Source organism: Nothoprocta perdicaria, unplaced genomic scaffold (genome assembly GCF_003342845.1).
Source record: "Nothoprocta perdicaria isolate Ctin4 unplaced genomic scaffold, notPer1 scaffold_67, whole genome shotgun sequence".
Classification (NCBI taxonomy): domain Eukaryota; kingdom Metazoa; phylum Chordata; class Aves; order Tinamiformes; family Tinamidae; genus Nothoprocta; species Nothoprocta perdicaria.
The window spans coordinates 2256575-2270715 of record NW_020455943.1 but is presented as its reverse complement, the minus strand read 5'-3'; the positions used below and the strand labels follow the sequence as shown (position 1 = coordinate 2270715).

Below are 14141 nucleotides of genomic sequence, written 5' to 3'. Positions count from 1 at the left end.
CAAAGTCGCTGACAAGTTCGTGTTTCGCCAAGGGCCCGGACATGAGCAAGAGCGTCACGGCCTCGACCTACGTGCGCTGCCTTGGCTACGGCCTGGTGAGGCAGCTGGCCGACTTTGTGGATCCCCAGGAAGGGTGGAAGAGGTTGGCCGTGGATATAAGCGAGCCCTCTGGAGAAAGCAGATACAACCAAATGCATCTCAGGTCTGGTGTGGAAGGCACTGTGGCACAGCCTGGTTAACTTAGCTTAGCATATACGTCACAGCCCTCACCTTGCAACCTCTTGCCATCTGCCTGCCCATAAGTGCTCTTACAGCTGACCTTAGAGCACTGTTTCCTTAGGGAGCTCAAAACTGTGAGTCCTGAGCGTGCTATAGTTTAGTTTTCAGACAAGCTAGATAAAAGGCGAAGGACATTAATTAATGAGAGCCCTGGAAATAAATATTTGTAGTTAAGCACTGGCTAACTGGGCTTAACTGTGTAACTTTCTGTACCAGTGGTTTAAAACATTGATCTCACTGGGCACTTCTAGACATGAACAGCAAAGACAAGTAACTGGACCATAATCTTTGATCCACAGAAGACATCTTCCCCATTAAATAAATAAATAAACACCAAATCTCAGAAATGGAGGGAGCCTGAGGCCAGAAATCAGCATATTAAAATAAAATGCAATATTAACAACGTTTTGCTAACCTTTTGTTGCTTAAAGACTTTATTGGATCTTCAAGCTGTGTTAAAAGTTATGTGATTTGAACTGTCATCTTGGATTTACAGCCTTGTGATCTTACCATTACATTTTCATTTGCTTTCATTTTTTATATCATTTCCAGAATAATAATGATTCCATCAGAATAATAGATCTCAATTTCTTCCCAATTATTGTTCAAAATGAAGTGTGAAGGCCCAAAAGGAGAAAAATACAAGTTACTCATGTGCTGTCTTATAGATGAGAGGGCACAAGTGTTAGTCCTGTATGCAGATGTAGTGTGTCTAAAGAAACTGCTGAAACCTTATGGATTGTAGATGAAGCCAGATGTTGATGGATATCTTACCTGAGTTTAAACCTCTTTTGTTGTTGCTTTAGTATGTATTTTCAAATAGTCTGCATTTAAAATGTTTTAATGTAATCTTTTTCAGGAGATTTGAGGCACTTGTACAAATGGGAAAGAGCCCTACCTGTGAGTTACTCTATGACTGGGGAACAACAAACTGTACAGTTGGTGACCTTGTGGATCTGCTGATTAGGAATCAATTCCTGGCACCAGCACGACTTTTGCTTCCAGGTTAGTGCTACCCAGCTATGCTTTGTACAGTGTTTTCAGTTTTTGAAGTTGTTAAACAGCTTTGCAGTAGATTGAAAATCATAAAGAATTAGCTCCAAATGAGCGGCACAGTTGTATTTTACACTAGACATAATAAACTTAATAACAGTTTTAAATAAATTGTTTAGTGTTACAAATTTAAATAGAGTTCTATACACATAGGCAGAATAAAATATTTCCCAAAGATTATATGTTTCCTAAACTGAATAAATGTTTGCATTAATTATATCAAGAATCAAAAAAAACCCAACACTTTTTTAAAATTCCATTTTCAGAAGCTGTAAGGATGGCAGAAGAAGTTACATTACCTCCTTCTTCACAGAAAAACTTGCCTATCCATGAGAAGCAACTGCCTGAGAAACAAGTGCCTGTGCAGGAAAAGCAAGTGGCATCTGTAATGCCAGTTTTAGCTCCGAATACTGAGAAACAGCCTTCAGCTCCTTCTTACATAAGTCAAGAGAATAGCAGCTCCCAGTCTAATAACAGAGGTAGGTGCAGAGTATGGTGAAGTTGAAGTACAATCTCTTTTGCTGATATGGTGACAATTCCATGTGAAATTCATAGCAAGATATTAGGGCAACAAGTGTTTTGCTGAGACTGTGCCACCATGCATTGAGCATCTCTGTTTATGGTTGTGCTGTGTGACTCTGAACGTGGCCAGTGGCAACACAGATCAAAAAGTGAAGTGTGCTTTGCCATTAAGTAGGCTATTGTGATTAAATACTTTTGTATTAGTTTTGTATTAGTTAATTATTAGTTATTAACTAGTTAAGTTTAATCTTATTTTGTGCTGCACCCAATCCTGTTGCCTTCTTTCAATACTGATTTTGTGGACTGTTGTAGTATCACCTGCTTAAAGGTGGATCTTGCATATGAGGAGTGACCAAGAAGCCTAGAGGAAAGATAACTGAAGGGAGGTGCAACCTCCAGAACCTTCTAATACCATTACAAGCACAGAAGGAGAGAATAGAAATTGACCCTTTACTGCCTCCTCTGATACAGGAATTGGGCAATATCAAATTAAGGTTGCAGGTTTCAAGGGGGAGGGAAGGAAAGAAAGAAAAAAAAAAAAAAAAAAAAAAAAAAAGGAAAAAGAGGGGAGGTGGTCGGTGATTCTTCATGGAATTTATTTCATGCTAAAGGACATGATGTAAGCAACTCTGTGGTTGCTAAAAATCTATATGGGCTCATGAGGGAGGTGGGCAAGCTTTTGATAGTTCCTCCTCCATAGAGAAGCATCATTTTTAACTTAAAAGTACTTGGATCAAGCTGTTGGAGGGTAGGAAAACACTTTAGGTAAGTGTTTGGTCTATTCTTACCTTCCTAGAGCTCACATAATTCACCTGCTTTTCTTTTCCTCCGATACCTTCATGATGAATCTGGAAGGAGGGTTCCACTGTGTCACTATTTATTTGGTGATGAATTTTGGGATTAATAGAACTGAAACAGAGGGAGAATCTGTTTGATTGAGTTGTTCCAAATGATGAAATCATGCTTCTGTGCTAAATGGTAAAAATGTTTTTTAGATCTCCACAGTTTTAGGTTTCATGAGTTGGAAAGTGTTACAAATAATTTTGATGAACGGCCAGAATCAGCTGGAGGTAATAAACTGGGAGAAGGTGGCTTTGGAGTTGTGTTCAAAGGCTACATCAATGGCAGAAACGTGGCTGTCAAGAAACTTGCTGCTGTGAGTTGTCTTGGGTGTACTTTTTTTTTTTTGATGACTGCATGCCCTATAGTATAGAATTGCTTATCTGTGGACTTAGTGCCACACTTCAGGAAGTGTCACATTTTAACTTTAGCTAGGTTGAGAGCCTCTTGCCAGAGTCCCACCACCGAAAAAGTGTTACCTGCTCTGCATTGCTCCTTCCTGTGGCCTGCTCTACACCTCACCTCCAGTCAGGGCGTGTTAATTGGGAAGTGTCACTGGGGAGTTTTCTCCCCTGAAGTTTATTCCGATACACCTAGGTAGTGATTCACAGGCTGAATGTAAGTTATCATAGGATTTTAGTCTTCATAGTAGATGCTTTCTGTAAATGATTACTTTTTGTAACTATAAGTAAGAACAGTTAGATAAAACACTAAGCTAACGACTCTGCTGGTACTGGATCAGTTTGTCCAATAATGTCATATTCCAAGGAATTAAAAATAGTCTGCTGGTACTTTATTATTCTGTAAAAACTATGGTGAGCAGTTACGTAGCTGATATATTTAACTAATTGAAAGTAAGGTTTAGAAATCTTTTGGTGAACAAGCTTGCATTTTAGTGTGGATGTCAATATTAATGTCAGATCGTTTCTTTTTGCAGATGGTTGATGTTAGTGCTCAAGAGTTGAAAGAGCAATTTGATCAAGAAATAAAAATGATGGCAAAGTGAGTACAAATGTCATACAGTGTTAGGGGTTTCTCTGGGAACCTAATTTGGCAGATGTAGCATGTTTATTACTCTGATTCTTATTTGTGTCTCTGACACAGGTAACCGTTTTCATACTAAGTGAAAATGTTTCATATAAAGTGTGATTGTGTTTTGTTCATGCAAATGCACCTGTGCAAATACCTAGGTGGTAACTGTATGCACCAGGGCTGCAACTTGGAAATTGAGGATTAAATTCCACGTGCTGCTCTCTTCCTCAAATACTGGGAGTGTTGCACACATATCTGATGAGTAGTTTTGTTGCCATAGTTGTCGGCATGAGAATCTAGTGGAGCTGCTGGGCTTCTCCAGTGATGGGGCTCTGCCGTGCCTGGTTTACGAGTACATGCCCAATGGCTCGTTGCTGGACAGACTCGCTTGCCTGGTGAGTAAAATCCATGTTAGTTTCTGAGTAACTTGTTCTCTTGAGCTAAAGGTATTTATGTAATTGTCTGTGAAAGAGTGATCAGCTGTAGCAGCCATAAAATTCTGGTTAACTACTGTGTTCCGGGAGCAAGACCATTATGATAAAGCATTTTATATTCACATAAGATGTATTAATATTAATTTTCATATACAAATATTTTAGACCCAATGTTCCTTAATCAAAACAGGCTACCCGTATAGTATGAGTTATCAATTTGCTTTCTCTTCACTGCCCTTGTGATTACCAATTCTAACATGATGTTCAGAGTCTATGTTTCAGTTTCTGCAGGACCTAAACAAATGTTAAATACTGATTTTGCTATAGTATTTTGTGTAAATAAAATATTTTCTGCCTGTGTTTTGGTAGAGGCAACTGTCACCTGGCACAATACCAGTAGTAAGCCAGACTTAACCTAGTGAATGGGTGTCCATGTTAAAGGGATTCCAAAAACACTTGTGTTCTAATCAGGAGAAATATGTAAGGCTGTAACCTGATAAGCATTTTGGACTGGTGCTAGCTGTACACCATTTTTTGTACTGATCTTCTCTTGTACAGGAACAAGTAGAAGTTGCAGAGAGAGATCAATTAGGGAACTGATTAGGCTGAAAAATACTTAGAAACCTTTCAAGTGTTGCTGGAACAAGGAGCAGTGGGTGGGGAAAGGCCTGGAAATTGCTGCACTGAAGAAATGACTACAGCTGTGTAAGATTCAGGGTCTGTATCAGTTTATAGCTGATATTAAGTGGCCGCAAGCAGAATGAGAATAGATTCAGCAGTGTTGTAACTGATGAATCTGATGTAACTGATGAATAACTGTAACAGTGTTGTAACTTGACACTGTCCCTCACAGCATCCTCCTGGGCAAGCTCCAAAGGTGTGGGATAGATGAGTGGACAGGGAGGTGGATTAGGAATTGGCTCAGTGGCAGGGTGCAGAGAGTGGTTGTCAATGGTGCGGAGTCCAGCTGGAGGCCTGTACTTAGTGGTGTCCCCCAGGGGTCAGTTCTCGGTCCGGTCCTGTTCAACTTATTCATTAACGACCTGGATGAAGGGCTGGAGTGCTCCCTCAGCAAGTTTGCTGACGACACCAAACTGGGTGGAGTAGCTCATAGCCCTGAGGGCTGTGCTGCCATCCAGAGGGACCTGGACAGACTGGAGGACTGGGCGGCGAGAAACCTCATGAGGTTCAACAGGGGCAAGTGCAGGGTCCTGCACTTGGGGAGGAATAACCCTGGACACCAGTACAGATTAGGGGTGGACCTGCTGGAGAGCAGCCCCACAGAGAGGGACCTGGGTGTCATGGTGGACGACAAGTTGACCATGAGGCAGCAGTGTGCCCTGGTGGCCAAGAAGGCCAACGGGATCCTGGGGTGCATTAAGAAGAGCGTCTCCAGCAGGTCGAGGGAAGTGATCATTCCCCTCTACTCAGCCCTGGTGAGGCCACATCTGGAGTACTGCGTCCAGTTCTGGGCTCCCCAGGACAAGAGGGATGTGGAGCTGCTGGAGAGAGTCCAGCGCAGGGCTACCAGGATGATCAGAGGCCTGGAACATCTGCCCTATGAGCAAAGGCTGAGAGAGCTGGGCCTGTTCAGCCTGGAGAAGAGAAGGCTGAGGGGGGACCTGATCAGCGTGTATAAATACCTCAAGGGAGGCAGTGAGGAGGAGGGGGGCGGCCTCTTTTCAGTGGTGGCCAGTGACAGGACTAGAGGAAATGGCTTCAAACTGAAGCACCGGAAGTTCCACAGGAACTTAAGGAAGCATTTCTTCACTGTGAGGGTGACAAAGGACTGGAACAGGCTGCCCAGAGAGGTTGTGGAGTCTCCTTCTTTGGAGATCTTCCAAACCCGCTTGGATGCAGCCCTGTGCCCCGTGCTCTGGGTGACCCTGCGTGTGCAGGGGGGTTGGACTCGATGACCTCTGAGGTCCCTTCCAACCTTCGGCATTCTATGATTCCATGATGATCCTCCCCTGGCTTCTGTTTTCAGTATCATCTGTCTTGAGTATTACAGACAGTGGAGGTTTTTTGTTTACCTTGGTGTTTGTTTTGTTTTGTATTTTTCCTTCAAGATGAGTTTTTTTGTTCGCTTGTTTTTTCTTGAATTGCCGAAATCAGTTTTAGAGCTATCAATTGGCTCAGTAACCACAGTATTTTCTGATTTGAGGTCCAGAAGGTAAAAAAACGAGTGCTGAATGTCCTGGTTTGTATTTTCCACTAAGTTTCAGTTGATATGAAGGTATCTTTAATAGGTTTTTGAAAAGCAGGCAGCCATCTGCCTACATCTTTAATTGCCTCAAAGTCTGGCCTAATGTACTTTAATGTATATATTTTTATATGTATAGGTATTTAGTAGATTTTTCATGTTTGTATTTGCACTTCTCTCCCCTAATTAAAGGATGGCACTCCACCAATTCCTTGGAAAACAAGATGTAAAATTGCTCAAGGTACAGCAAATGGCATCAACTTTTTGCATGAAAATAATCATATTCACCGAGATGTTAAAAGGTAACAGCTGCTGACCGTCACTGCACATTTTTTCTTTCCCTGATAAAGTAATTTTAGAGAAGACACTGAAATAATGATTGTTTCAGCCAAGGACACAATCTGTTCTGTAAATGAAGCCTATCGTGCTAATCTTGCCTGTGCCCCAAGGACAGCATCAGTATGCAGTTATAAAGATAGTTATGAAGCTGTTGTGATCTCCCACTATCACATAGTTACTTGAGGACTGTGAGAACACCCAGGAATTTTTTGGAGCTGCTGCTTACAAAAAAGCCCCTTTAAGAGAACACAGTGGCTTTATAAATGGGGAATTTTTAAGTTAAAAAAACCTTTTAAAAAAAAATTGCTAGAACATTTCTTCTGAATGTCTACTTGATTTACTGTTACATATTACAAAGACATTAAACTGACTTATCATATTTATGAAGTTTAGGTCTTTTCAGGGTTAATGTATGTTCACATACTTGTTGCAATAGAAATTTTGGAGGGATATCAGAGCTCAGAACAAGAGTGTTTTGTGTGTGTCCTCTTCTCTGCCTCCTGGCAGCAGTTTGCATCTTTTTGAAATACCAAATCAGTCCAAAGGTTTAAAGAAGTTTTCAGATGCCATATTCCTTCTCTAGGTTAAGAACAAGTGTAAGTGGAAGGAATTTGATGTTATGGATCAGTATGTAAATACCTTTCTGGCTTCTAGCATTCCATTTATTACCTATATGGCTTAGGTTTTGTGACCTTCCAATGCATCAGGAAAGACCAGGTGATTTGTGCTTCAGGTCTCATGAAATGTGCTTGCTGCTTTGAGAGCTCCTGTTTCTTCTTCCTTCCCTGCTTAAGCCACTGGACAAGAGAGTGGAAGTGACATCGTCTCTTACCTAGCGCTCCTCTACCCTTCTAACTGCTGTGAGTTGATCATATTGCAGTATTGCTCTTTGCTTCCTCTTTTGCAGCCTCTTGCACTATGAGTGGTTGAATGAGTTTGTATGGTAGGTGCTATTCATAGTGCTGCCACTTGGGGAGAAAATGAAGAAATATCTGAGAAACTTTACTGCATTCTTCATTTATCTCTACACGTGACACGCAGAGACACTTGGTAACCCTGCTGGCACTAGGAACACTGATGTGGACATTAGAGACGTTTCATTTTCAGAAATGATCATCTTGGTATCTTCAGAATTCCCCATAACTTTTTGTTGTTTATGCACAGGAGATAGTTGATTTATTTTTGGAAGTCTAACAGTTGCAGTAAACTTCCTTCTGCTGTGCTCTCTGTGCTGTGTCCGAATGTGATCCCTCTTTGGGGCTTGTCTCTTCAAGTCGAAAAGCAAAGATTTCTGAAGCTGTGAATGTAGGGGCTGAGCTCGAAATATGAGACCAGTTGTTGGATGGTTCTTTAACAGAAGTTTGGCCTTCTGCAATGATCACATATTCAGGGCTTTTTTACAGCAGTCCTAACAGATCTTTTATAACTTACAGCTGTGATAATTTTGTTTAGAAGGTTTGGCAAACAGGAAAGAGAAGAGAGGAATAAAATCTGTAAGAAGCATTGTATGTTGTAGTTGAGTGTGTGATTTGCTTATGGTTCCAGTAAAAGGGTCCGAAAATGACAAAGATTACATAAATTGTCAGATGTTTTTAATATTGTTTCCAGTGCTTTGAGATAAAAGCAATAGAAGGATCTAGGTTGTAATTCATCACATTTCCATGTTTTAGATACGAACTTTCTTTTAGAATACTCAAATTCTTTAGCTTTTCTGTAGAAGCAGTAAAAAAAATGAGGATGAAGTAGAAGCACAGCAAGTTAATTATTCCAGCCTTAATATATATTCTTCTCCTCTTTCAAGTGAGGAATAGTTGACTTTGTGTAGGATAATAGTTATAAAACTGTCTTTTATTGGTCCTGGATAAACATTTAGATGGGGAAAAAATCTGTTGTGATGTAATACCAGTTTATCAAGATCAAGTATTATATATTATGCTGCTTAAAAGACTTAAAAATTTTTTTTTTTTTTTTTACATGCACAAGAAAAGCTGTGTGGGAATCTTGTCTCCCAGACAGACAGTATTGGATTTATACTTAGAGCAATTTGTTTTGAAATTGAGCAATTTTCAACAAAGTTTGCGCTTGTATTTCTTGTTGTGTGAATACTTATCTTAAATTTTGAGAAACTATCAAAGTAGCACTTTGCATTTGATTGCTGAAGAACTGTTTATGTGTTAGAAAGCCTAGTTACTGTCGTGTTTTGGAAAGCAACCGTTTTGTTTTCTTTCCTTCTCAGTGCAAATATCTTGCTAACTGATACTTACATGCCTAAAATTTCCGACTTTGGACTTGCAAGAGCATCTGTAACATTCACTCGAACTATCCTGACGGACAGAGTTGTTGGAACTGCAGCCTATATGGCCCCCGAGGCGCTGCGGGGAGAAATAACCCCCAAGTCGGATATCTTCAGTTTTGGAGTAGTAAGTAGCACGTGGGAAACGGTAGAAGACTTCATTCTGTAAACGATTGAAAATTCTGTAAATGAAAACTTGCAGTTGAACAAGGCACTCTGATCTATCATTTACTTTTTGCACACCTTCTTCCCCTCCCACAACATGCACTTCGAATAGTTTCTGTAAACCTTAAACCTTTTTGCTTTACTTTTAAGGCATTTGAAGATGTTGAATAAAGGTTGCTAAGATAAGCAACCATTCTGTTAAAATGTGAATTTGTGTATGAAAGACTAGAGCAAAACAACACGCCAGGTTTTAGTTAGGTGTAATTTGAAGTAATACACAACATTGTTTTCTTTTTGAACAGTGATAATGAAAATAAAGGTAGAAAGAACAGGAAAAAAAATCAGTCGTATAGAGGGTTCCCTTTCCCCCCCCCCCCCACCTCCAAATGCTACAGATGCTAAGAGTTACAGCATGCCTCTCTTCTGTTTCTCTTCTAGGTCCTACTAGAAATAATAACAGGTCTTCCACCAGTAGATGAAAACAGGGATCCGCAATTACTGGTATTTTCTTTTACCTGCACCCATGTCCCCAGTCTGACCCCACACAGATTCCTTTATATAGAATCATAGGCAGCCAGCAAGTTTTGAGACAATGCAGTATTTTAGAAGTCGGCAGAAATCTTCATTTCTTCACTGAGCCAACTGTTCATTCCTTAATGTTTATTTTAAAATCCCTCTTTCTGCAGATTTTTACAGTTCCCTACAAGCTAGATTTCTGTTGTTTATATTGTAATTTATATTATATATTATTATTATCTGTCTTTGTGGTTATTCTAATTCTAGAACTTCTCTTCAGTGCTTCCACTCTGCATCTCTTCAATATGATGACAAGACTACTTATGTTGATGTCTTGACTCCAACATTTCCTTATTGGCAGTATTCATTCCTGTTGGGAACCTGCCCTCTACACACATTTGTCTTTTTTTACAGGCAGCTTTTGTTCTTGGCATATTGTGTCCTGTAATCAGCTAGTAAATTATGTTGTTTCTCAGTATCCTGTCTCTTGAAGCTCAACTGCTTGCAATTTATAATAAAGGTTCTTTGTACTAATTCCAACTCATGGCCATATACTTGGTACTACTGTATTTCATTTCATTTCTGCTGTTCCAGTCGTAAAGTTTATCCTTGTAATATAATATTCTAGTTCTCCCTGGTACTGCCTCTCCCTGTGATGATATAAAGCTTTATTGTTGTATTCCTGTTTTATCCATATACCCTTAAAGTTTCTCTTCTCATAAGAACACTTTTAATAGTATTCATCTCGGTTTTCATGCTTCTTGTCATTCCTGTATCAGTTCCAGTCTTTTCCAACTTCACTAATAATGTGCAAATGCCTTGTATAGTAACCCTGGAGAGTTCTGGATGTGAGGTGATTGTCCCTTTTTTCTGTGTAAAGAGCTTTGTAAAGTCGACACAAAGTTACTCACACTTCAGCTTGCTTATGTGTGGGTTTTTTTTCTTTTCAATAAACATAAATACTTTATTGGGCACACTTCTTAAAAAGATGCAATGCTAAGAAACTGCTGAGCTGTTAACTGGATGAAAATGATGGCTCAGTGATGCAGTTTAAAGAATTGCTTTGCAATTTTGCATGAACTGAGAAATAACGATAATATATACAGTAAATCTGTATTTTCCATTTATAGTCTTGGAGGCTGTTTTCTGCAAATAATGTCGTTGAATTCTAATGCTGTTGCACAGAGAATGTCGTTCTCCATCTACAAGAATGGAGAAGAAAACAGCATCCCCAAGCAAGCTTGCAAAATGTTAGTATGGATTGTATGATCTTCAGGTGCTTACAATTTGAATTATCTTGCAGTTAGGTATCAAAGATGAAATTGAAGATGAGGAAACAACTATTGAGGCTTATGTTGATGAAAAGATGAGTGACTGGGATGCTGCTTCAGTTGACAAAATGTATTCAGTTGCCAGTCAGTGTCTGAATGAGAAGAAAAACAGGAGGCCAGACATTAAGGTGGTAGGTAGCCTTTCACCTTACACGGTTATCTTTAGCTGTTGATGTTTTGGTGACAGTATCAGTTACTTGTATTGTCATCTGTTCTGCTGCAGGTCCAGCAGCATCTGCAGGAGATGGCAACCTGACGTGTGTCTTCTGATGCTGTATTTTCAAATGGAGAGGAGACCTGTAGCAGATACAGCCTTCCATTGAGATTTAGTGTGATGGAATCGGCCTGTCCTGCATGTCACATGCGCTGTTGGCCTGTCCCCATTGGGCTGCTTTTATTAATTAGCACATCAGCTCTTCACATTTCCTTAGCCAGCAGCCCCTTAGCATGAGAAAACTAAGCTTTTTTTTGCATTACCCAGTTGCATTCCTGGTATGTCTTCTCCATGGCTCTTGAGAAGCATTTCTGTGTTAGAATCTCTTTGTCTCGAGATCTGCAAGTACCAAGCGTGTCTTCTGCAGACAGTAACAGTAGGAGGCTCAGTTTTGCTTCACATCACTTTCTCGTATAGATGAACTAGCCCACTTTACTGAAGTAAAAAACCTTTAATTGGTGTAAATGGCAAGGTCCTTTTCTGTGAGGAGACAGTAGTGGTACCCATTTAAAACAAATTTGTCCAAAATTTTAACTTGCAAATCCAAATGTATGTGAATGGACAGTATTTGTGAATGTGGCAACTGTCTGAATTCAGACTTTTAAAAATCTCTTTGCAGGATTTGCTTTTATTTGGATAAATGCTGCAAAACATATTTAGGTTGCTATTTTGTTTAGATGTTTTACAAGCAGAATGATTATGTTGCAATGCAAATACAAAGCTAGATACAGTTTTCTTTCCATGTATCCTATATGATGACAAACTATTTAATGTTGGTTCATAAACACTCTTGATTAGGGAGAAGACTCTTAATTACTTTTAACATTCCTTTTATGCTTCACTAGATTTCATAGAGTATAAGTACAGAGGATGTTATGTTACAGGGGCCACTATACTACTGTATAAAATGGTATAATATTGTTCAGACCAAATCTGCATTCTCCTTAGTCAAATAGTTAAGTGCTTATCTTAAATATACTTATTTCTGTAGCAGGATGGGAAGCTTTCTAAAAGAGAACGAGGTGAAAGCAGACTTAAAAGGAAATGAAAGTGAATAATAAGACTCCAATTTTCTTGCACTATATATGAGAATGCTGTTTTTGTAAATACAGATATTACTTTCATGTAAATCTCTTGCACCTCATGTATGTTTTTTCTTGACAATTTAGGAGTAGGAATATGGTCTTGTTTGAAACCCCTGATTATCAGAGAGCAAAAGAAACTGAGAAGTGAGACTTGATCTGACTGCATTCAGGGATGTATACATTTTTGTAAAAAATTAATATTTTATCAGCGTACTCTCCCTGGCTATTAACTCATTCTGAGTTGCCTTTTAAAATGATTGAATAACCTAAAAAGTCTCCATCTATACAACTTCAGTTTTATAGAGAACAGGTTTGGAAAAGCTGTAAACAGAAAGCCTGGCATCATTGCTGCTGATGTTTATTTCTAATAAAATAGTGTTTTAGTAAAGTTGGTTTGTCCTTAAAGAAATTTTGGTAAGCACTTGGAAGTTTTTCAAAAATCTCTCCTGCTTTCAGTCTCCCAAGGAATGAAAGTGTGAAAGGTACCTTGCCAAGTACCTTAGAACACATTTTTTGAAAGAACAGCCCAGGTTGCGAGAAGGTTGAGCATTTTTTCCCAGACCTTCACCTGGTAACCCTAGAGCTGCTGCCTGGGGCCAAGAGTTGTTGTTCATTTATTCCCTGCAGAAACATTAAGACAAGCTGCCATCCTGGGATGCAGCTTGCACCTGCAGCAGCCAGGGTGCTGCTGCACCTCTTTGTGGTAATTATACAGTAAAGATTTTCAGGACGCCAGTCAATAACTTCTTTCTAACTGTCGTTCACATTCCTTGTGTGTAAAGAGATAGTCCAGTTCTACAAAACTGGAGCTTAGAGAAAGGGGGGAGATCTGGGCTAAAGCTGCTCTCAGGGGTAGAGTTTAAGGCCTGCTAGGGTTGGTGTAGACGGTCCTGGTGGGGAAGGAGGGAGGAAGCCTCTCCTAGGTGAAAGAGCCCAACCTTTGGCATGTTGAGCATCCAGAAAGCAGCAATTTAGTCACAACAGGAACCATCAATGAAAAACAGAAAGTGAGGTACTGCCGCTTCAGCTGAGAATCTAGAAAGTAGCAGCAGGACAAAATCGTAAAGGTTTAAATAATAATAATAACTTGGTAAAATGTGATGTCCAGCCCCTCTCTCCTGCGACAGCGTCTTGCCCAGGGCGGCAGCTCTGGCGCTGGCCCCAGCAGCAGGTAGGAGCTCTGCCTCCCTGCAGCCAGAGATGTGAGGTCTTCTAAGCAGTGAATCTCTGCTGATTTCTGTCAGTCTGTCCAGTGGCTTTTTGAGCCCCCACACATGAATTAGTCACAGGATCCATATTGCTATAAATGTGGAGAATTGCCTCATCTTTATTCTTGAGCAGGCCAGCTGAGTTGTATTTAATAGTGCATTCACTGAGCGGCAGAAAGATGAGCTGCAGTTCTGTTCACACACAGGCTCGAGGCCGCATCCCGCCTCCTGCTGCCCTCGCCTAGGCAAGCAGCTCGCTTCCTGCATCGCGTTTTGCAGAAATGCGAAGAAGAGGCCAAACTACTCAAAGTTATTTTCATTGGGAAAGGACGAGAGAAAGACTACAAGGTTACCAAAGTATCATCCTTTGAGCAGTTCAATTACATTAACCCACACTGAGCACATCTCCCAGCAGAGAGAGAACTGAGTAGTTCTAACCACCTTCAGCGAACACGGACAGAAGCTCCGTGTTGAAGCAGTTTGTGTTTGAAAGGGAAAAGCAACACCCATGCATGGATTCTAGGGCAGAGTCCTCCGTAGAAAAAGCAGCTTTGTTGATTTTTCACCAGTATTGAAGCTGAGGAATTTTGTTCCTCGGCCTCTCTTCTCGCCCTACCATCTCTTTCT

General features: G+C 40.2%; 1 protein-coding gene across 2 annotated transcripts; it reads left to right on the top strand.

Annotated features, from left to right (window-relative positions):
• Positions 1-35: 35 nt before the first annotated feature.
• Positions 36-12530, top strand: IRAK4 (interleukin 1 receptor associated kinase 4). 2 transcript variants are annotated; one of them, XM_026050279.1, is made up of 11 exons: positions 36-202; positions 1139-1284; positions 1599-1811; positions 2850-3010; positions 3632-3696; positions 4007-4121; positions 6556-6665; positions 8939-9122; positions 9599-9661; positions 10980-11138; positions 11231-12530. In XM_026050279.1, exons 1-11 carry the CDS (start codon positions 42-44, stop codon positions 11261-11263), a joined length of 1410 nt encoding a protein of 469 aa, XP_025906064.1. In that variant the 5' UTR covers positions 36-41; the 3' UTR covers positions 11264-12530. The 2 variants fall into 2 exon arrangements, with proteins under 2 accessions (XP_025906064.1, XP_025906065.1); XM_026050280.1 differs by lacking the exon at positions 36-202 and adding an exon at positions 327-353.
• The last annotated feature ends 1611 nt before the right edge of the window (positions 12531-14141 follow it).